The sequence below is a fragment of the Balaenoptera physalus genome (assembly GCF_965194825.1).
Source record: "Balaenoptera physalus genome assembly, chromosome: 17".
Taxonomy (NCBI): Eukaryota; Metazoa; Chordata; class Mammalia; order Artiodactyla; family Balaenopteridae; genus Balaenoptera; species Balaenoptera physalus.
In genome coordinates, this window is record NC_138895.1 from 65,627,002 (window position 1) to 65,651,707 (window position 24,706).

General features: G+C 41.5%; 1 protein-coding gene and 1 long non-coding RNA gene across 12 annotated transcripts in view; both read right to left on the minus strand.

The window, feature by feature from the left end:
* The window catches only part of LOC309646705, a 610,320-nt gene that overhangs the window by 406,053 nt on the left and 179,561 nt on the right, over positions 1-24,706 (minus strand). The gene's annotated exons all lie outside the window — the stretch shown is intronic.
* The window catches only part of SAMD12 (sterile alpha motif domain containing 12), a 443,684-nt gene that overhangs the window by 386,152 nt on the left and 32,826 nt on the right, over positions 1-24,706 (minus strand). For all 11 annotated transcript variants that reach the window (XR_014255505.1, XR_014255506.1, XR_014255507.1 and 8 more), the window contains exon 2: positions 18,468-18,646. Coding sequence is in view for 7 of the 11 variants with exons in the window: in XM_082433281.1 (XP_082289407.1) it covers positions 18,468-18,646 (179 nt within the window). In the remaining 4 variants the exon portion in view is untranslated. The remainder of the gene's footprint in view (positions 1-18,467; positions 18,647-24,706) is intronic.

Genomic DNA, 24,706 nt, shown 5'->3' on the forward strand with positions numbered 1-24,706 from the left:
TTAAGGCCCAATTTTAAGAAAAGTTAAACTTTTGATAATGCATAGCAAATAAAACCTTTTATTCATCCATTTGGTAAGAACAAATTGTTAGAAAAAGCAAATTTCTATATTTTAAGTTATATCTACCTTGTTCCTCTGTAGGATTAATTTAAAATAGGAATTAAAACCATTTATAAATATCTCAAACTTTAACTCTGGGATTATAATAACCATCTTAAAACTGCCTTCTTTAATAAAAGAAGCCAAATGTTAAATTACAACTCTCAACTCGACTGGAAGTAAAAATAAACTGGTGTATTAAAGTTTATGGTTCATGGGACTATCTGATTAATAAATTTTGTTCAGAAAGTTATAAAATATTAAGCATAAATTCCTACTCAGTCTACAAATATCGAAATTGATACTCAGGAATCAAGTATAAAAGATGATTTAGAAAAGTAATGTTAAGTAATGTAGGTATGCAGCATTTCTAAAAAGAAATACCTTCCTTAAAAATTACAAGGCAGATGAGAAAGGGCTTGACTGCCATCTAATATAATATACATTAGATTTTTCCTCCTTGATTTTTATGTCAAAGGCTTACAAGTTGCCAAAGAAGGGATGCAGCGTTTCCTCTGTTATGTTCCTTTTGATGTAATTACAGTAGGTCCCAGGGGAACTGTCCACCAGGCACCTGAAAATGAAGGAAGCGGCCTCAGGAGAGAAGTCAGGCCTGCAGATCAGGCCTGACAGTCATCTGCACAGACACTGCCAAGAGGGAAATGGTATGAAAACCAGAAAAGGGCTGATGACAATTTTGGAAATCACTGTATTTGAGGGATAAAGTTAAAAAGTAAAAATAAAAAAGATTGGTGTAATCGTGGTTGTTTTATAGAGGACACTGCTATATATGATTAGTCAGTAATATTTTATAGAAGGTGAAAATACCAAAAAATAAAAATAAAAAAGGATATAGCTAAGGAAGCCAGTCACTTCCAGAGAACTCAAGGGTTTAAAGAGACTAAGTTTAAAGTGAGCAGACTTTCATAAGTTTGGTGGTGGATTCACCAGTGCTAAATTTACTATTATTCACACATATATACTTTATATGCTATTGTATATTTATCAAATATTACATATATTTTTTAAAAGAGTAGAAATGCATGCAGGAGCCTAGGTATCATTTTAAAACAGCAGCCGGAGTTGCTATTCCCTTTTAAAAATTATTTTATTATTAAAAATTTTTATTGAGGCATATTGATTTACAATATTACATAAGTTTCAGGTGTACAACATAATGATTCACGATTTTTAAAGATTATACTCCATTTATGGTTATTATAAAGTACTGGCTATATTCTCTGTGCTGTACAATTTATCTTTGTAGTTCATTTTATACATAGTAGTTTGTACCTCTTAATCCCCTACCTCTATTTTGCCCCTCTCCTGGTAACAACTAGACTGTGGTTTCTATGAGTCTTTTTCATTTTTGTTATATATATTCACTAGCTTGTTTTATTTTTTAGATTCCACATATAAGTGATAACATACAGTATTTGTCTTTCTCTGTCTGCTTATTTCACTTAGCATAATACCCTCCAAGTCCATCCATGTTGCTGCAAATTTCATTCCATTCTCATTAGCAGCCATCACCATCCAAGCCCAGAGCATAAAGCTGAAGGCAATTTCCCGCCCTGCTCTAACCAAGGGATGGCTCCAAGGAGATCCTCTCCAGGAAGAAAGTGGAGAAACCCTTAAAATGATGAAAATAACCAACCCCTCTACAACTCGAACTTTCTCATATTTTTCTTCCCTGAAATAAAATCTAAAAATGATCTGTGAACAAAGAAAGCTTCTTTCCCATAAACATTTGGATTAAACATTTTCTTCATTGGGTGCAAAAGATCTGACTCCTACTTGCATCTCTATAACTTACTGTTTGCAGGCTTCTGCAAGTCATCCCTCTTTTTTTTTAAATTTAATTAATTTATTTATACAGCAGGTTCTTATTAGTTATCTACTTTATACCTATTAGTGTATACATGTCAATCCCCGTCTCCCAGTTCATCCCACCACCACCACCGCCACACACACCGCCCCCCCCTTTCCCCCCTTGGTGTCCATACGTTTGTTCTCTACATCTGTGTCTATTTCTGCCTTGCAAACCGGTTCATCTGTACCATTGTTCTAGATTCCATATATATGCGTTAATATACGATATTTGTTTTTCTCTTTCTGACTTACTTCACTCTGTATGACAGACTCTAGGTCCATCCATGTCTCTACAAATGGCCCAATTCTGTTCCTTTTTATGGCTGAGTAATAGTCCATTGTATATATGTACCACATCTTGTTTATCCATTCGTATGTCGATGGGCATTTAGGTTGCTTCCATGACCTGGCTATTGTAAATAGTGCTGCAATGAACATTGGGGTGCATGTGTCTTTTTGAATTATGGTTTTCTCTGGGTATATGCCCAGTAGTGGGATTGCTGGGTCGTATGGTAGTTCTATTTTTAGTTTTGTAAGGAACCTCCATACTGTTCTCCATAGTGGCTGTACCAGTTTACATTCCCACCAACAGTGCAAGAGGGTTCCCTTTTCTCCACACCCTCTCCAGCATTTGTTGTTTGTAGATTTTCTGATGACGCCCATTCTAACCGGCGTGAGGTGGTACCTCACTGTAGTTTTGACTTGCATTTCTCTACTGATTAGTGACGCTGAGCAGCTTTTCATGTGCTTCTTGGCCGTCTGTGTGTCTTCTCTGGAGCATCCCTCTTCTTTGCCCATCAATTTTCTCACCAGTAAAACGAGAAGGCTGGATGATTCCTAACGTCCATGCTTATTATGACCACTCCTTCTCCCTATGTTTTCTGGATTTTCCATCAAGGCACACAAGCCTTCTGCTTCCTGAGAAAAAGCTGCAAATCTTGGGATTCCACTGGGGACCATCCTCAACAAAATGGCAGAGTTGACTAGCAACTGCCATGACTCAGAGAAGTGCACTAATATGCACTGCTGTAAATAACTTCACTGTGCTAAACCCCAGATGTTACTGATAAATATTAGCCAAGTAAGCCTAAGAGGGAGAAGAGTCATTCATGGAGAAGCACTTGTGTCTTAAAGTCGATGTGTAAGTGGTAAGAGACACAACCCATATTGCATTCTGGAAGGAAAAAGAGGTCAGCATCTCCAAAACTAAATAATTGCTTAGGCGGATGAAACCACATACACACACACAGAGGCACACACACAAATAACAATGGAGAAAACAACCTTCGTCTCTAAATTAAACCCAATAATGTAGGCCGGTTACAAGTACTGAGCACTTAGTGATACATTCTAGAAAAAAACATGAGCTAAAGGAAATCACAGCATCAAAATGAGATGGGATCAGAGGCTAACTGCTGTCAATTACAGACAAACACAAAACGGGGCACTATAATGTCCTGACATTGGTAACAATTGCTGGGACCCCAGGGAAAAAGCTTTAAAATCTTCAAATAGCAGTTTAATTTTAGTTCAGTAGTTCAGAATGAAAAGGGCACTGATAATCTCCATCTGTTGAGAAGAAAAGTCATGATTGATACTGAGTATTAGTTAAGCACACCTGTCTTTGTCAGGGGTTGCACTTGGCTTGAAGTTCAACAAGATGCCTGCCTGTGAGGAGCTTAGGTTTTGGGCAAACATTACTGCAGGGTTCCCAGATGCCACCTGGATTAAACTGATTAGGCTAAGCTTATGCTGCAGTAACAAACATTCCTCACACTCTTCGGACATAATGAAAGTTTATTTCTTGCTTATACAAAGTCAGCGCCAAGTCAGCTCCTGGGCAATTGTCCTCTACGCTGTGACTTGGTGATCAAAGTTCCTTTGACTCTGTGCTCTGCCATCTGAGCATGTGGCCATCACACTCCCCAAAAGGGAAGAGGGAGCTGGAAGTTTGCACCAGGGTTTTTGCTGCCCCAGCCCGTTAGGGCAGCGTGTTTCTCTCGCAGGCCACCATCTAGAACTAGGCATTCTGGGAGATTGGGAAGTGCAGTCTTCCAGGAGCCCAGGAGGAGAGAAGTGGATGCTAGTGAACACAAGGGACAACTATGATGACAGCACTAATAGACAGCAGAGACACCCTCATATCCCTTCAGAAAGTTAATAAGGCTTCAAAGCTTAAAAACTATCAGCTACTCATCCCAACAACCCTACTCCTCCCCTTTCCCAAATGGCCATGCAATGCACTGGCCTCTTTTCACCAAATGTGTAAAACAGTTAACAGTAGGCAAATATGATTGTCAGTTGTAGGGCGGGGTGGGGGTGGGGGTAAAAAAAAAATGAGGCTGAAAAGAAAAAAGTTAAGATGAGCTATTTCTACCCAAGTGCTTTCATGCTATGTCATTACCCTCCAAACTGAACAGCCTAGTACTTAGGCTCAAAGTTCAATGATAACATGGCAAGGATAACAATCAAAGTAGTAGCAGCAGCAGCAGAGGCAGGGAAACCAGAGATACAACCTCCTAGAGGTAAGGACCAACGAAAAAATCCTTTGGTTTCTACATATTTGGTAAACCCTCCCCCCCCACCAACACACACACACACACAGGTACACACCACAGTGTGACAGATGTGACCGCTGATCTATAGCTGTAGCCGAGACCTCCCTTGGAAACCTGGGTTTGAAAGTTTAATGGCTTACCTGACACCTTCTCTGGGATGTAACTCAAAAGTCATAAAATATGGTCAAAATGAAACTTCTGATTTCACCTCAAATCTTCCCCTTTTAACATCCTCCCCTCCTTGCCATTTTTCTCCATCTTACTAAATAACACCAATGTCCAGGTATCTGCTCAAACCAGGGACTTCGGAGTCATCCTCGATTCCCCCCTTTGCCTCCTGGGTTACACCTAATCACATCTTACCACTTCTGTCTTCAAAATAAACTTCAAGTTTGCCCACTTCTCTCCACTTCTACTGGTATCACCCTGGCCCAAGACACCATCTCTCACATCCATCAACTGCAGTATCCACTTCCTAGTCTCCCTGTTTCTCCTCCTGCTCGCATCAAACAAACCCTCTGAGAAGCAGCTAGGATCTTCTCTTTGTAAGCCCTTCCCCTATCTGAAACCTTCCATGGATTTCTCTATTGAACTAAGTATAAAATTCATGCAAAACCACAGGATCTCTCCGATATCATCTTGAGCCATTTGTACACCTGCCACATTGGTCTCTATCCATTCCTCAGCAGGAGACATTCTTCTCTACTTCAGGGTCCTTGCACAAGCTGTCCCATCTTTTGGCAAGGCTGCTCCTTTCCAACATGTAGATTTCATTTCAGAAAGCAACCTTCCCTCCCTTTTTTCCTTCCCTCCCCAATCCTCTACTCCAACTTTATTTTCTACCTCAGTTTCTCAGACTGTGGTTGGTTTCCTTCCAAATATATATTAGAACTTGTATCATAGCACATATTTGAGACCCAGTTTCTACTTCTGTCTTATTCAATATAGGTATCACCAGAATAAGAGCTCTAATAGATACTTTGAATGTTGAATGATATGTGCATTTTAAGGAGATAAAAGCCATTCTCACTAAATAAGAGAGGGTTAACTATACTTTTTATACTATGTCAGCATCCTGTACCCTGAAGGTCACAAACTAAACTCCCTATAGAAGCCTAGCAGGAAACATCATGAGTGAAGAGGGCCAGGCATAGACCGAACCAAAGTGGAGAGACTGCTCGTCTAAAAGGGGCAGCTGCTGACAACTCCAGCTGGTACCAATTTAGGCTTATCATTTCCAGATTTTTAAAAAATTTTCAAGTGAAGTGGGAAATCTGAAGCATTTAAATGAAGAACTTCAGGGGTTTTCCACTGCTGAAGAATTCATTTAAAACTTAAGTTCGTGTGGGCAAACAAAACGTGTTGGTAGACCCAATATGGCTGCAGGCAGCCAATTCGAAACCTCTGCTGGAAAAAAAAAAAAAAGCATTTTCTCTAATCCATCTTGCCAAACTATTTTCTGACAATAATGATGATATTAAGAACAATGACAGTAGCAAACTTAACAGCATGCTTACTATATGCCAGGAGTCGTTTTGAGCACTTTATATATAAATTCCAATGATACTACCAACCACCCAATGAGGTAGATACTATGATTACCCCTACAGATGAAGACACTGAGACAGAGGAAGGATACGAAATTAGCCTCAGGTTATACAGCTAGCACGTAGCAGGGTAGAATAGGGACTGCACACTAGGTCCCAGAGTCTATGTTCTTTACTGTTATGTAAGGAGCAATCAAAATCGTGAAAGTGCATATCCTCTATAAAAACGTTCTGCCTGATAACAAATCCAAGCTTTGATGCCTTTCTCTCTCCTGTTTGTTTGTTACAGTTCTGGCTACCTCCAAGAAGTTACTACTATCCAGGCATGTATAGCGTTAACCCCTTTTTGTCTATTTAGTACAACAGGAGAAAAGGCTGGTATCAGATTTCTCCCCCAAACCAGATGACACAATGGGCAAGTCAGACATGAGAGCATTTAGGAGCTAAGCTGCTTAATTACATAAAGAACAGGGAGGCAATGGAGTTCAGCTTTGGTTGTGGCATTTGGCCAAAATTCTATTAGGATTTGGCTTCAGCCTTGGTTTTTGGCAGGCCAAGTAGCCAAATGCCATTTCAGCTCTATTTTTGGCAACCTTGACCTTGTGCACAATTAATGATCATTTGATCACGTAGGTTACTTACACATCTGATCATCATAGTACTGCTAGTAACACAGATAGGGATGTTTCTTCAGGCTTACTAGTGCTATGTGAAAATTCCCTTTCCAATAAAAGTAGGTGTTTTACATGTAACTTGAAAATCTCCTGGTTTGTTTTTATATTAAAAGTTTATCAGCCAGGTGAACATTAAATGCACATTGATTACAAGAATTCATTTAAACAACAAATAATTGTGCCCCTATGAAGTGCCAAGTATGGTTAGTAGTCTTAGGGATAGATCAAAAAACAAATCAGGTCCCTGCCCTCACATAGTTTACACTCAGATGGATGACATAAAATAATAATACACGTAATAGATAAGGAGATGATACACTGTTTTAGAAAGTGATGGGTAGAGTGGGAATAACAAAAGAGCCGGGGATCAGAGGCACCGGGAAACAGGTCATTATTTAATTATTGATACAACAGCCCAGTAAACCTCACTGAGGTTATGTGTGAGCGAAGATTTGAAGAAGATGAAGGAGTGAGCCTTGTGCATCCTGAGAAAAAGACATCGCAGGCAGAGGGAACAGGCAGTACAAGGGCTCTGAGGTGGGAAGATATCTGGTTTAATCCAGGAGCAGCCTGAACATGGAAGAGTATAGCAGCAGATGACACGAGTGACTTGCCAGGGAACAGCTCATGCTGGGCCTGGGAGGGCACCAAAGGACTCTGGCTTTTAATTTGAGGAAAATGGTGAGAGATGAGAGGAGTCTGAGCAAAGGAACAACTTGATCTGACGGGCACGTTCACAAGATCATTCTGGCTGAACTGAAAACCATGTTTTACAATGAATATTGTGAAAACGTCTTTGAAGAAAGAAAACCACAGGGATGGCAGCAAAATTCAGCTTGATCTTGAGAATTTTTAAAAAGCATCTTCTTTAAATACAGCCCAGGGATTTCGCTGGTGGCACAGTGGTTAAGAATCTGCCTGCCAATGCAGGGGACGCAGGTTCGAGCCCTGGTCTGGGAAGATCCCACATGCCGCGGAGCAACTAAGCCCGTGCACCACAACTACTGAGCCTGTGTGCCAGAACTACTGAAGCCTGCGCACCTCGAGCCCGTGCTCGGCAGCAAGAGAAGCCACCACAATGAGAAGCATGCTTACTGCAACAAAGAGTAGCCCCCGCTCGCCACAACTAGAGAAAGCCCGTGCGCAGCAATGAAGACCCAATGCAGTCAAAAATAAATAAACTTATAAAATAAAAATACAGCCCAAAGCTTTAGTTTATGGGATTGTTTCAATGAAACTGCCTCATGAGCTTCAACTAAGATGGCAAGTCCAAGAGTTGAAGTCTTTATTTCGGTCAGTTATCATCAGAGAGGATGAAGGCTTAATGACTTGGGAATATCACCATTAGCACGACCCTGTAGTGGCAGAGCTGGACCAGAATGTATGTTGCTCCTTCACTGACCTCAGTTGAAAGGGTATATTTTCAGTATCATAAATGTGCAATATAAAAACCACAGGAGCCGACGGCTCTGAGGAATTATTACACTGCACTACATGCCAATTTTTAAAAAAAATCTGCTTGGTATAACTTTAACTTTAACTGTAATAAATAGGTATTCTTCCTAATATTTCAGGTTTATCCTTGTATGATAGACATTCCTTCTATGATGATAATATTCCACTTCAGCCAAATAGTGACTGAACACTCAGCCATTTGGCCAAAATGCATATTTGGTATATATTCTGGACCAAATGTTTGTGGCCCCTCCCAAATTCGTATGTTGAAGCCCTAACCCTCAATGTGGTGGTATGTGGAGATAGGGCCTTTGGGAGATGCTTAGATTTAGATAAGGTCATGAGGGGGTGGCCCCATGATAGGAGGAGTGTCCTTTTAAGAAGGGGAAGAGAGACTAGAGCTCACTTTCTCTCCACCATGTGAGGACACAGGCAGAAGGTTTCCATCAGCAAGTCAGGAACCAAATTGGCTGGTACCTTGATCTTGGACTCCCCAGCCTCCAGAACTGTGAGAAACACATGTCTATTATAGAAGCTACCTAATCTATGGAATTTTGTTACAGCAGCTCAAGCAGACTATTAGTAGAGATGTATGGTCACATGTGAAAGCAACATTTGAAAACTATTTCTAATTCATAAATCCCTGGCAATAATGTTTTAGGTGTTGCTTGGTACCTGGTGGTCTGATTTTCAATTTAAGTCAGGAGTTCCTGGTCATTTAAGGAGAAGCTGCTGCTTTCTATTACCTTCAAGTTTTGACTTCAAGGAAATGGGACAGAAATCAGGGGAGTCAGCTGATGCTTACACTGAGGATGGTGAAGAGCTATGGGTAGGGGTAAAGGAACCTCGCCATCTGAAATCTTGGCTAACCCTGGAGATAGCAGAGAGATCACTGGTCCTCATCTGCAGGTTGGAGACTCTTGGCCTAAGTGAAGTTTGGAATGCCTACCACAGACTACAAACAGGTATTTGCCTAGTCTAAGGGACAACCTAGACTTTGAGGATGAAGGGTATTGGAGTAGCTATGGAAGTATCCCTTGCTCATCCTGTGGACAATGTTCCACTTGCACCCACCTTCCAGAAAAGCATTCCCTGCCATTAATTGTTATGGGATCCAGCAAGATGTATCCTCCTGCTTGCTTGTAGAGAGGTTAAAGATAATGAAATAGCTATGAGGCAAAAGAAAGGAAGACCCAGAGGCAAGGGACTTCTGGGTCACATCAACTAATTTCATTTATCAAATCAAAAGTGTATTCTTTATGATGGGCTGCACCCTGTAGCAGGCACTGATGCTGTAGCAGTGAACAAGATAGTCAAGATCACTGCTCTCAAGAAGTCTACATTTTACTGGAGACACAGAAAATAAATAGGATGATTTCAGACAGGAAGAAGCTCTATGGAGGACGAACAGTGATGTCAGACAGTGTGACTGGAGTGGTCAGGTTTCTCTGCAGAGGGACATCTGACTGAGACGTACGTGATAAGGAACCAGTGGTGCAATGATCAACGGGGCAAATACAGGCAGACTGGATGGCAAGTATGAATGCGCTCAAGAGAGCATGACCTTGGTATATTCGAGAAACAGAAAGACAGGTATGTCTGGAGCTCAGACAACCAGAGGAAAGCCTGATGTGAGGTGGGATTAGGGAGGTCAAGCACGGCCCAAGTATCTTGGGTTCCTACCGTGGGAATGAGTCTGGATTTTTACTTTAAGTGCTAGGAAAAACCATTAAGGACGCTAAGCTGGTGAGCGGTATCCTTTGATTCAAGACCACCGTGTGGGGAACGGATCACAGGAGGGCAGGAGTGAAGTGGAAGCCAGTTAAGAGATGATGAGGTCGACCCGGGTGATGGCAGTGGAGGTGGAACACGTGTGGACTTCAGAATACGCAGTGGGGGTAGAATGACTGAACACGACGTGCTGATGAATAATCGATCTCTAAACAACAGAACTGGCTGTGCAATTCGCATGTTTTTTTTTTTTTTTACATAATGGAATACTCTCTTTTTCTCAAGGTATGAGTGATGCCAGGGCAGTTTAAAACGCTGTATTACTTATCACCATGTTTTTTTCCCTTCACAACTATTAACTTTTGGCAGTTTATATCCAAATAGAACATAAGCAGTAGCCATTTGTATATTTATAGAGAAGAAAGAAGAGAAAGCAAGGTGTTTTAAAAAAATGATTCCAAGTACCCTGTCCACCTCTCACCCTCCCCCAACATTGCTCCAGAATGCTGGGTGTGCAGGGGCAAAAGCTGAGCCGCCCAGCTCCTCCCATCGGCTGAGGCACAGCCGAGCCAATGTGGAGCAGTGAAGATGTGCATCTAAACCACAGGTCCCCCTGCAAGCGTCTCAGTGAAATGCATCCACTTCCTCAAAGTCACGTGGGGACTGCAACATCCACCACGCAGAGCCATTTACTATCTGGCCCTTGACAGCAAAAGTTTGCACACCCCTGTTCTAAATGGTCACCTGAGTCCAAGTCTTCATAGTTCAACAGCAACTATGACATAGGATACCAGGGAAAGCAAAGATACACTTAAAAATCTTAATAATATGGATTTTATAAAACGTTTTAGCATCTGGTGTGTATGTAGAGAGAAAGAGGGTGACACTATATGCTCAGAGATGGTGTGTGCCTGTTGAACGACAGTGCCCCTCACCAGGAGCTAGCATCAGCCTTCTAGCTGTGTGAGCAAAGGCCCAACCCTGCTTTCTTCCACCACCTTCTGCTGTTCATCTTACTCGGCCTCAAGCTTCTCTCTCAAGTTCTACTTTATCTGCTTCTTGAGTTCTTCACTCAGCTGAGTTCACCAGGGCTTGTAGATACCCCTCGGCTTTTCCAGCATCACCCATCAAGGACTGGGAGTCTTTTCAACACAACTACAGAAGAAGCTCACTGCTGTCCTGTGTGCCACCTATGTCTGTCTCTTTCTTAGGTACAAATTATACCCTTGCCTTTATATAGATGCATACAATTCTAAAATCTCTCAATCAGTTCTGACTGTTATGATTCTAACTGCTGCCATGGTTGAAAGGTTTACATATTGATCTCCAGCATTTCAGGCTGGAAGAGAAAAGCATTTGGGCAGAGTGCTACCAGACAAGCCACACTTAGAACTCAAATGCCTTCTTCCAGAGGCCTATCTTCTCTGTGTCAAAACTGTCGATGGAATTGTAACTGGGCTCTGATCCACCCACTGATAGGGGTTCCACCTCCCCTGATGCAACTTTCCATTTTGCATCTTCAAACGGCACGTACTACAGTCCTGGTACACAAGAAAAGGAATATTAACCAAATGGCCGCAGACACTTGTTTTGTATAAGATTTGTCAGCACAACAGAGTGGAAAGCAGTGGCCATGGGTCAGAATTACTATGTTTTAGGCTAGGCTATGCCACTACTAGCTTCAAGATTTTGGAGAAGCCATATATTCTCATCCTCACCTATGAAATAAATCAGGTAGTCAGATGTTCCCTAAGGTTCCTTCTTGGTTGATTGTACCATGAAACGGTGGCTCAAATACATGCTCTACTGTTACACTTTTCAGAGCTCAACACTTTGGTAATAAATGCTTACCTTTTCAAATATGGGTTAACTGTAGTTTCTTTCTTTCCAAGTGCCCAGTGCATATATGGGGTGGGTTGAGGGGAGCTGAACTCACATAGCATGAAGTCATTCTGGCTTGTCTCTTGTTCTGACCCCTGACAATTCTTAACTAAGGATGTGCTCATTATGTTTCCCATGCATTATGTCCTTTCCTATCATTGGTGACATTATATTGGGTTGGCAGCTTCTTTTGGAGACACTCTTGATCCCCAAGCCAAGAAATACAGAGAGCCAAGAATTAGATCATTCTATCCCCAAATTGCTACAGACCTTCTCAGAGACAGCTGAGCCATGTAATTTGATCAAGGTTAAGTACAATCCACCCTTCATCTTTAACCCAAGTCAAAATTCTTTGAACTTTCCATTTCAATCCCAGATTACTGCTTCCTGCCCACTCTTACAAACGTCCACCAGCGGCCCTCCAGTCAACTCTCATTTATCCACCTGTGACTTACCCAAAGCACCAGGCTTTCTCCTCCTCCTGCCTCCAACACAAAATTCCAGGCCAGCTCCTTTTAACTCAATGCCAAAGAAACACAAACTAAATCTAATATTAGCCTAATGAGAAAAGGCTATCTGCTGCCAAAGATTCACAGAATGCATCCCAAAGCCAAATGCAGGCAATTATTCACTGTTTTGGATGCTGGCGCTGCTTCTCCCTTATGTAATACAGCAATAAAGATCTGCTGTGTTTCTATCCAAGAAAGGAAGAATACAGGCAGCGTTTTAACCTCTTCTTTCACCTAGTTGGCCAGATTCTCAGTATATCAGATTATATTTTCTTTTCAAATAAATAAATCATTTGTACATTTAATGTTAAAGGAGTGAAAAAAAAATCATGGTTTCAGGGTCATTGTACTTAGATGTGAATTTCATCTTCCTCCAATTTTTAGCCAGAAACTAAGTTTTGGCAAGCCATTCAAATTCTTTGTTTTCTCAGCTGCAAAACAGAGATTTTATAAATAAAAAGGGGGCAGTGACACATATAAGAGGGACACACAAAAAGCCACCAAGACTCTTGATCATTACTCTGATTCACCACTCTACAGGCTCTGGTGAATTAACATTGCTGGCAAGAAAAAATAAAGATTAACCTTATGAAACCCTTATTTCATAGGCATGAAAACACAGGGTAAGTTTCCTCATAAGCACCTAGAAAAGCAAGTCTAGAAGTGAAGTTTCTAGTTTCCCAATGCTGTATTTAGGCCACTTGTGAGGACACATTCCAGAATTCCAAGGTGAACAGCCAGGATACTGTTTGCTGATGGGCTGATCTTATTCCATAGCCCGAGTTGCCATGGAAACTCAAATTCCAACCATCAGAGCATTTAGGGATATCACTTTCAAAACAGACTCCCCTTTCCACATTTTTCTCATGATTGAAGCACATGTCCCCCCAGGCCCAAGGACAAGGGTCAGATCACACAATTCCATCTTTTCATCTTACTCACTCCTATACCCAGAAAACTTCAATGGCTTCCACAAACCAGAGCAGCCTGTCCAACAGAACTTTCTGTGATGTTCTATGTCTGTGCTTTCCAAGACAGTAATCCCTAGACACATGCAGAACACTTGAAATTTTGCTGGTGTGACCAAGGAAACAATTTTTCATTTTATTCATTTTTAATGGATTTAATAGCCACACATGGCTAGTGGCTACCATATTGGATGGTGCAGATAGAAAATAAATCTACGCTCCTAGCATTCAAATCCCATACGACTGGGCCCCAACCTACTGTTCCAACCTCATCTTCCGCAACACAAACCTGGACTCAAGGAGACTGTTGCCGAGAGCACCTGAAGATGTCTGTGGTCACACCATTGCTAAGGACGCCTTCCATTCTCACTACTGCATATTTGAATGTTACCCGTATTTCACAGCATAGGTGCATTTCTTCCTCTCCTGGAGTACCTACCCTCTGGCAGCCCCATGCCTACTGCTCTGGAAGGAAGGGTTCATTAACCTCAGGCCTGTCTGGGAAGGACCCCAGGGGCTCACAGCGCTGCTTCCTTGAAAACTGCTATGTGGACCACACCTGGTCTACAGGACCTGTGAGATGGCCTTGGGCCCACATGACTAGAATGGTAAAAAGAATGGTGGGAAAAAGAGGCTGTGCCTTCTCTGAGTCAAGGAAACTCATCCTCACCTTGGCTCTCATCTGTGGCAGTTGTAGGTACCCCTGTGTGGGTGAAGGAACAGAAGCAGCTGTGTACCTTCATACCTTCTGGCCCTCCCGATGAGAGGAAATGCTATATGTACTATCTCTTGCCTGGTATCCACCTGTAAAGCTAAGTCAACATGTTTTTGCATTTTGAACTTATAACTGCAGCTGTGGTAGGGCATGCATACTCTCTGAATTCCTAAGTCCTCACCAGCATTTAGCACTCCCAATGGTAAATCGCTTTTGCAAATCCACAATTCAATTGGATCTGTTTCTTCCTTTTTTTTTTTTTCCAAGTAGACTCTATGCTACCTAATAATAAGGCTTAAAAGTGAGCTCGGGGGTCCAGCTCCCTGGCGGTCCAGTGGTTGAGACTCTGTACTTCCACTGCAGGGGGGACACGGGTTCGATCCCTGGTTGGGGAACTAAGATCCCTCATGCCATGCGGTGCAGCAAAAAAAAAAAAAAAAAAAAAAAAAAAAACAAACCAAAAAAACAAAGTGAGCTTGGTTCTCTATTGATTTCTATTTTGTCTATAAGAGCTGACGGCAACTCATAGCACCGATAACCTCTTTCTGGAATCAGGGCCCTAGTCTTTAGAGTAACTGGGACCAAGGGTGCCAAATCACATTTAAGATAAAGAAACAAAAAGGATGATTTTTCCAAAGATATGTAGCGATAGAGATATTTTTTAACTATGAAAGCAATGTAAATTTCAGGGTCAAGACAGTAGATTAAACTTGTGCTATACAATCCCCTCTCTGGCTCTAAAAACTTAAAGATATTAGAAAATATATTTTTAAATTTATATAAGGCCAAAGAGACATCTCTAGGTGCCAGGAGCCCACAGCAATGAGGAGGATTGAAGCACAGTATGCCTGCTGGAGATCTGGAAGAGGGATTGGTTTCAAAGCCCAACTTGGCCAGACCAAAAGTGGCAGAACCCACAGGCGTGATAGCGTGCTAGAACCAGGTTCCTGCGGGAAGCCTGCAGATGGGAGAGCACATCTGGGGGGACTTGATTTGTGTAGTCAGTCAGCAAAGAGAACATCAAATTGAAACATAATTAAACACCTGGTCAAAGCTGTTACATCCCAGAAAGTTCAGGAAGAGACAAACACAAAAGCACCTCATCAGTGCTTGCTTCAGCAGCACAAAGACTACAAAAGCACCTCACCAAATGGCCTCCACAACCCAAGGCATGCATAGTCCCCGAGATAACTCCCCCTTGGCAAATAACCAGCAAGAATTAGGAGCCACGGGAGGAAAGATAGCACCCTCAAAGGAAGAATACAGACTCAACAAACAGGAAAAGTCCTGGATGAGCTGCTTAAGTTAATGGGGCAATCTGAAAAGGGCTTTAAAATAAATATGCTTGGAAGGGTACATATCTTTAAAAAAAACCAAAAAAACTCAAGTGCAGAAAAAGAAAGTTTTCCCCATAATCTCAGCTCCAGATGTAAACTGCTGCTCAAACTGTGGAATGAACTCTTTCAGACTCGGTGATGCCTTTTTACAGAGAAAAGATATTTTTACGAAAATGGGAACGTTTTACACTGTGTGCAGTAACTTGCCCTTCTCCCTCCTCTCCCCACTCTAAAATAGCAGCATACTCATTTTCCCACATAAACACTGCTATAGACTGAAGGTCTGTGTCTCCCTAAAACTCACATGCTGAAACCTAACCCCCAATGTGATAGTGTTAGAAGGAGGGGCCTTTGGGAGGTCCCTTTAGGTGATGAGGGTGGAGCCCTCATGAATGGGATTAGTGCCCTTGTAAAAGAGACTCCAGAGAGATTCCTGGTCCCTTTCCACCATGTGAGGACACAGTGTGATGATGACTGTCTATGAACCAGGAAGCAAGCTCTCATCAGATACTCAATCTGGTGGCACCTTGATCCTGAGCTTCCCAGCCTTCATAACTGTGAGAAATAAATTTCCATTGTTTATAAGTCACCTAGTTTAAGGTATTGTTATAGCAGCCTGAATAGACTAAGATAAATACACATAGGTCTCCCTCACCCTTATAAAGGGAGAACTCTATTCCATTCCACTAACACAGTTTCTTGAGCCCATGTCCTATGAAAGGACATTGTTTTCATATTATAAACATTGCTAGAGTGACCATTCTCCTACAGCCATCTTTGCACATCTGGATGATTATTTCCTTAGGACAAGTTCCGAGAGAGGGAATTACTGGCTCAAAACTTATACACATTTAAAATGTTGATAACTCTATCAGACTGTCCTCCAGAAAATCTGTACCAACTTACACTACTGAGTGGCTTTAAGTGCATGCATTTCTAGCCAGAGGTTTTTTACGGTAAGTTTAGAGTAGGTCAAGTTACCAGAGATTCAATTATTTACCCAAGGAAAAAGGATGACTCACAGCTGCAATAACCCTCTAAGTGCAACAGGAGGGCACATTTCAATGTGTCTGTACATGCACAGAATATGTTCACATTGTCTGTGGCTCAGAATCTCCAGGGTATGTGACACTGCAGGTCTGCAGTAATCAAGCTCTTTTTATTTTGTCCCCCCAGCAGCAACCACCATTGTCATCAAGTCCTGCATGAAAAAATAAGTACTTTGTAACAAGAGCTCCTCGTCTGTTCACTCCTAAACATGTCAATGTGAAGACATTCAGAATCCCCTCTCAACCCTGTTTGGCGGTTTCATTGTAGGTGATCTGGACAAACTCAGATGAGTGTGGTTTCCAGCTGTAGGCTATTCCTGAGGAAAGGTTCATTATGGACAACTACATTCTCAGTGAAGTAGGTTTTCAGCAAAGCAAACGTAAGGTGATCTAGAGGCAAAGGCAGGTGCTACTGACATGAAAATTCAGGGTTTACTACAACTGCACACATTCCAAATAATTCAGAAGTTATCAAATCCTATCAGGTTTGAATCAAACTTCTTATATCACCAATCTGTTGTGCAAATAAAAGAGAATCTGGACATGTTGAAAGGTGAATTAAATCAGGCAAATGTCAATAACTTGTTTTCTTTTTCTCCACTCTAATTTTTAATATTTTAAGCATCTCTTTGAAAAGATCCTACTCAGACAAACCATTTATCTTCCTAGTTAAAGAAGACCCTTAAGACATTTTTTTCTCACTCTTTCAAGATGGCACCACTGGCTGATCGGATTTAGATGCCATAATAGGGCTCACTTACTCCCAACTCCTCTTACAGACCAAACCTCAATAATCAACCAGTTTCCTATAAGGTGCAATTTCTCTCAGCTACAATATCTAGTGCAAAATATCTGCAATATCTTCCTTGCTAATCATTCCCCACTCCCTACAACATAGACACACAGACACTCGTTATGTCATCAGTTTTTAATTATCCACACTAAAGAAGGGAAGCAGCCATGGTAATTATTCAAAACTATAGATAAAGAAGAAAAATTCACATCTGATTTTGGAAGGCATTTTTTTGGGGGGAGCGGTGGTTATTGTATGACAGCCAAGTGACCTTTCTACTTAAGGTTTTTCTTGGATGATTGCAACGTTTGCTTTCCAAGGCATGCACATATTCATCCACTCAACCAACATTTGAAAGGAAATTCCTTTGAAGGAAATGCACGAGGGAGAAATCAAATAACCACACGAAGATTAGTCCTCTCAGTTTCCAAGGGGCAAACTAATATACACCTCCAACAAGAGCATCTTTACTGACTGCAGACAAAAACCCATATAGTGCCAGTTCCATTGCAGAAACCCTTTGAAAGACGCTGCTCTTACTAAAGAATCATCCATCCTCCCAGTTTACCAAGGTGTGTTTTATACCAACATCTAGGCTAAAAGACTAAAAGAACAAAGTATCCTGCAACAAAATAAAACAGTTATACCTTTCATTAATTAGGGTCTTGTTTACTATTGTCTACCTCATAGAATTGTTACAGGGAGACAATAAGCCAGTATATCAAGAGTCCTTCAAACAGTACCTGGCATATATGTATATATTTAACAAAATATTACTTGTTATTGTGATTGTCAGCAAAAAGCCCCCTCATACTCATGCAGCCAACTGGGCCTTTTACAAAACACTTCCACATACATAATATTATTTCATCTGTTCAACCTAATGGAGGATGGAGTTTTTCTGATACCCATTCTATAGGTGAAAAATCTGAGGCTTGAAAAGTCACAGGACTTGTCCAATATCATAAAATGATAAATCTGAGCCTGGCAAACAAATCTTTCAGCTTTAATTCCAAGGCACTCTTCCCTGTGGCTCATTCTATACCATCCTCAGAGCCTCATGCGATGAAACTGACCACAAATGTGTTTCAATTTCACTCTAAAGGGGAGGCGGTCAATATTTTCATTTCTCATTACCTGCAATCAAGGAGCAGTGTTTCTTTAACTGAAGATACAACGCTAATTAACGAAAGCACCATCGGTTCTCATCTGGGGCTGGACCACAAAATAGCAAAGCTGCAGCTTCAGAATCTCCTTAACTTACTGGATTATTACCTACCTTAGCCGTCTCGGCTTCTGCCTGCAGTCGCTTGGGGGTTCCTTTTTGGTCAAGCACCTTCTGGAAATTTTTGTTTTTAATAGAGTGAGAATCAACACCTTCACCTTCAATTTGCAGTTTAATACCTTCAGCACGGGCAGGGTGATCAATACCCCGTGGGTTCAAACCGCAGTGGAGAGCTAGGAAAGAGGAAAAAATCTAAACTCAGAAAACAGATCCTATAAAGGAGGTGTCCGCGAAAGACAATATTTCATCTGGCCTGTGTGGGAAGATACAAGGCATCTCCAAGTTGAGAGGTGGGGGTCATAATTATGGGAAATGATTTGGTGAAGAGGGAGCACGGTATGGTGGGAAATCCTGAGCTTTGAAGTCAGAAAGACTAGAGTACAAATCCAGGAACCATCAGTTCCAAGTTGTTTGACCTTGAGCAAGCAACTAATCCCCACATTACAGATGACAACACCAAATCAGGCAACTTGGGTACTGCCTTCCACCCATGCAATCATTTCAACCCCTGCAGTTTAGTGTGTATCTCTGCTTCCATCTGGAAAACTGCTCATTCCCTCCCCCCATTTCTGAATCTTCTCTATTCTTCAAGCATCCACTCAAGTCCACCCTCTTGCAGTCATTCAACAAATATTTACTGAGCACTTACTGTGTGCCGTTCCTGGACCAGGTCCTGCAAGCACGGATTTATATATGACAGATGTTAGCTTCAAAGAACTCACAATCCAATAGAAGAGGCAGACAAGAAACAAAAGAACTAGTGGTTTTAAAACAGTTACTACTACTCCATGAAAGAAGGAAAGGTCAGAGTGGAGAGTTGAAGGGAGCCAAGCCTAATAGCTTCCTATTTTCACCTTATCTCTCCACATCCTTTAACGCAGATACCCTCACAAATAAAATCTAAAGCTCATACTGAGTATATTTATTCATTCCACATAGGAGTTCCTCCTGTGTACCCATGACTATCAAAGAAATAGCAGGGAATGTTATAGGAAACATACATTCCCCCTGGATGACATCCATGAACCAATGGGTGTGTGTGAGTGAATGTGCACACATGTATGTACATATAGCTGGTATGTGTGTTTTGAGGTCTCTGGTGGAGAATTCTCTCATCTCCCTGTGACCCTCAAGCCTTCAAATGTAGCTAAACTTCCATCCTTATCCCCTTCCCTTTGGTCTCAGAGGATTTAAGGCCAGAACCTCCAATCCCCTCCCATCTCCCTCGAGACTCCACTTCATCAGTAATTTCCTTTTACCCAGGATCTTCAGTCTCCCCCTTTCTCAGCATTCTTCCCCTTTAGAGGACGTCTGGGATTGTAAAATTCTTCCCTTAGCACCCCAGGGCTTTCTTTTCTCTTGATCAGGCTTGTGAAAGAATATTTTACACCTGAGAGACGAGGGAAGCCTTCCCAGAAGTAGTCAGGTGTTCTTTTCCCACTCTCCACTCCTCCCTTAACAGGTCCCATCCATTCCCAGCACTTCTGATGCAATCAACCTGACCATGACTCTCAAATTTTAAATCCAGCCCAGAGAGACCTCTCTCATGAGCCTCAGATGTAAGACTGTGACTCAACATCCCAATGTCAGTGTATCACAGATCTCACACTTAACATGTTCACACCGAAGCTTGGTTTTTCTACCAAAAAATATTCACCTTCTCCTGTCTTCAGTTACTCACACAGAAACTGAAGAGTCCTCCTTGACACACTCTCTCCATAAGTCACCACATCCCTTGTATCTATCACCAGAGCCAGTAAGCACTACACTCAAAATGCTGCTCCCATCCACCTACTTCACTCCACACCTCCACTGCCATCACCCTGGTCCAAGCTACTCACCTCTCTCCCCCAGAATGTGACCAGCCCAACTGCTCTTCCTCGCTGGACCCCCGCAATCCCATTTAAAAATGTATAGGTTAGTTCAAGAGACTTCTGCTACAAAACAGAAACAGACTCACAGACTTAGAGAATGAACTTATGGTTACCTGGAGGGGAGGGATAGTTAGGGAGTTTGGGATTGAAATATATACACTGCTTTATTTAAAATAAATAGCCAACAAGGACCTACTGTACAAAAAATGGATAGGGAACAAGATAATGATATAGATGAGATGAGATTGGCCGTGTTGATAATTCTTGAAGCCAATTGGTGGATTCATGGGGATTTATTATACTACTTCTTCCACTTTTGTCTATGTTGAAATTTTCCTTAATAAAAAAGTAAAAAAAAAAAACAACTTTCTAATGGCTTCATTTTACACCCAGATTATTCAAAAACCTTTAACATGGCCAACAAGGCCGTGCATAATCTGTCCCCTCTGGACTTTGTATATAACGTTTCTTTGCCTGAACTGTTCTTCCCCATTCTTCACCTAACCTCTACTCATCCTTCAGGTTTTGGTTTAAATACCAACTCTTCAGATTTGGTCATGTGCCTGGAATGGCAAGTATTCAACATTGTACGAATGACCTTAAAAAACATATTGTACAAAGATCCATATGCATGTGACCCTATTTAAACTATTTTATATCAAAATTATCTGAATTTCTCTTCTAGCCTTTAATCTTCCTAAAACAAGGACCAGTCTATTTCATGGTGCCTCGTAGGCACTCAGCATGTATTAGTTCATGCCTCTTCCCTCAGACTTGTGGTGGGTCTCAAATAATCTTCATGAAAAACTCTGAGACATAATTATATTCATTTCACAGACAAGGGAAATGAGGCTCAAAGGGTTATAGTCATAAAGTCATACAGGTGTCTACTGAAGGCCACAAAGATCATGTATCATTTAGGTTGCAGATGATTTCAAGTTTCAGATGAACAAATCCAAAATAGATTAAGCAGTAAGGAAAATCATTATCTTTCAGGAGAGGAAGCCCAGTAATGGGAAAAGTTCTGAGTTAGCTGATTTCCAAGTTCAACGGTGCCATCAAGGACTCTTTTTCATCTTTCTATTTTGCTATCCATAACATCATCTTTATCCTAAGCCTGGGTCCCCACATGGCACTAGAGCTACAAGCTTCTGGTTCTCATCTAGCAATAGAGACAGCTTGACTGACCATAGTTTTCTTCCCCAAATCCTCCTCCAAACTTGGATCTTTTCTCATTGGCCCAAAGTGAATCACACACATCCGTTAGTGAACTAAAACCCTGGCAGTAGAGATAGGATTACCCTTAAACCAGCTGACCTTCAGCTAAGGTCAAGTCCCCAAACCAGATCGCTGTTACTCAACAAGGCAGGGGTGGAATAGATGCTGGAGAACCAACCGCAATGCCCAATTCAGGCAGTGGTAGAAAAAGAAGAAAACCTATGAGAGCGTGAGGCTAATTACCGTTAACACCAATCAGCTTCCCCATCTCCAAAGATCAGCCTACTTACAATGAATCTTCAATTAAACATACTAAAATTGTGATTATTAAAAAGAGGTGAGCCTGTGTCGGGAGGTGGTGGATGGGCATGGGACAGATTTAGAGATTAGTGAGGAAAAGAAAAAAGTGTGTATCTTTGATCTTACTCCAGCATGATTCCCAGCTGCTTCCTGCCTTGAAATTCATGGCCTAGGAATATCACTGAGCTGCTGATAGCTTCCAGCACCTCCTGTTCTCCTCTGCCATCACCTCCCCACCCATCAGACTCTCGTACTTCCCTCACTTTTGCTCATGTTGGTCCCTCCTCCTAGAAGGAAGTTCTACTCCACCTCAACCTTGCTTCCTTCTTTGGGAAGTAAACTCCTACTCAGCCCACGTGTCTTTTCAGACTTCTTCAGAAAGCCTTTTAGGAGCTTCTGGCATCCTGGTGCTTCATCCCCTGTCTGAGGATGTCTGTCTAATTGACCTGTCTGCTTCACCGACCACAACTGCCAGCTCCATCTCCACTGCCCAGTCCAGAAGTGGTCACATAATAGGCACTGGAGAAACATCTGTTCAGCTGCTGAACGAACCACCAATATTCTGCCTTTACACAACTATGCCTTACATCAAAAGGTATCTTTTCTCTGCTAGTAAATACTAAGTGTACAAAATGGAAGATCTCTATAGACATGAGGTGGGTTATGGCATTTTGACTTTCTACACATGTCACGTTCTTCACACATATAGTTTAATCCTCCACAGCTGTTCCCTCCACGCCTGCAAATCCTGCAGTTGATTTCAGTTTTTGTGTTTGGGTTTATTTGTTTAAAACCATTTCTGACAGGCTTTGTTTCGTTTTCCCTGACATTTCATGTCCCTAATGTTTATAAATCAAGCGACTTTTTTTTTTTTTTAAGCCACTTTTAAATGGCCTCTTACACGCTGTGACCTCCATCTCTTTGTTCATCATGTAAAAGGTGCCTCCATTTGCTTTCTCGTCTCTATCCTCATCACTACCCTTTCTTGTTTTTACTAAAGTTATTTATTCAATTTAATGGGCTCAGCAGCTCACAGGTCAGCTTTGAGACCTTCTTGTTTCCCTGATCTTCCCAACCAGTCTTGTGCCCTATGGATTTCTAGTTATTGAATTGACACTGCAGGCTGCTTGTGGTCTTTACCTGAAGGGCTGCCACTGTTGCTTTAATGTTAAAGTTGCTAACGGTGAGCTCTTAAAATGAGGAGTTAAAGACCAGATTTTATAAATGTTGCTCTTTTAAAAACCTAGAGAAAATTCCTCATGCAAATACACGTTTTAGCATTGTTTTGAGATGCCAATTCGAAGGCACCGTCTTTTTTTCATGTGCGAAAACCCACTCCCTCAGAAACTGAAAACCTTGCGCATTGCTGGTGGGAATGTAAAATGGGACAGCTTCTGTGGAAAACCATATGGCGAATTCCTCAAAGAAAAGAATTAAAATAGAATTACCATTTGATACAGCAATTCAACCAAAGAATTGAAGTAGGGACTCGAACAGATATTTGTATATCCATGTTTACAGCAGCATTATTCACAATAGCCAAAAGGTGGAAAGAACCCAGATGTCCATCGATGGATAAATGGATAAACAAAATGCCGTATGTATGTACTACGGAATATTATTCAGTATTAAAAAGGAATAAAATTCTGATACACGCTACAGTAGGGATGAACCCTGAAGACATTATACAAATTGAAATAAGCCAGTCACAAAAGGACAAGTATTGTATGATTCTACTTATGAGAGGTACTTAGAACAGTCAAATTCATGGAGACAAAGTGGAACAGTGGTTACCAGGGGCTGGAGGAGAGGAGAATGGGGACTTATTGCTTAGTATGGAGTTTCAGTTTGGGTTGATGAAAAAGTTCTGGAGATGGATAGTGGTGATGGTTGCACAACAATATAAATATATTCAATGCCACTGAATCACACACTCAAGAATGGTTACAGTGATCAATTTTGTTATATTCTACAATAAAATTTTAAAACAAAAAACCAAAAATGGACTCCCTCTCATTTCACCTCCTTATTGCCTCTGTTAAGTGGAAAGTTCCAAAAGTATTTTTATTCTTCTTTCAATCATCTTATTGTGATTTTCAGGTATAACACGTTTTTTGCTTTCTTTTTTAAAAAAAATATAATAGATCATAATAGCTCAATGGTATCAGATTACTTTAAAATGTTCTTGGAAAGGGCATGTTCTCCAAAATGGGCCCCAGCCTGACTGGCAGAAGACATGCTTCACTTGCTGGAAGCGAGCTCGGGCCTTCCTGGCCCTGACCTCTGAGGGGTCCCATTCCGATGGGACTTAGGTCACAGTAACAGACTATGCCAAAGTGCCAGGCTTCATTTCATCTCAAGATGATTCAAGAAGAGCTGAGGGATGTGCTGGCATCGCAACGTTCATTTGTAAGAACAAGTGGATCGTACTTGCCAAGAAGTCATGCAGCTTCCCAGCCCTTTCAGTCCCCACCCACGCCACACTCTCCCTGTAGCGAGACAAGGGACAGAGCCTCATTCAAGCTGAATGGTCCTTTATTCCCAGCATCACTGTGAACAGAGATGCTGTGCAAACACCCCCAGTGGCGCTGCTCTGGCTTCTGCCCCTACATTTCTACCAACACACAGACGCTGCTTGCAGCTCCTGAGATGTCTTGTATTTCTCTGCTTTGCCAGGATTGATCTTTTTCCATAATATACTCTTCCCTTCCCTTATTTGCATGGATAACCCTTCCGGAAATAAGAAATGCTCTTTCTTCTTTCCCCTGTGAAGCTTTAACTGATTGTGTATGCATTATAGACTCCTAAGCAATGTCGACAATGTCTCTTTTTCTTATTAAA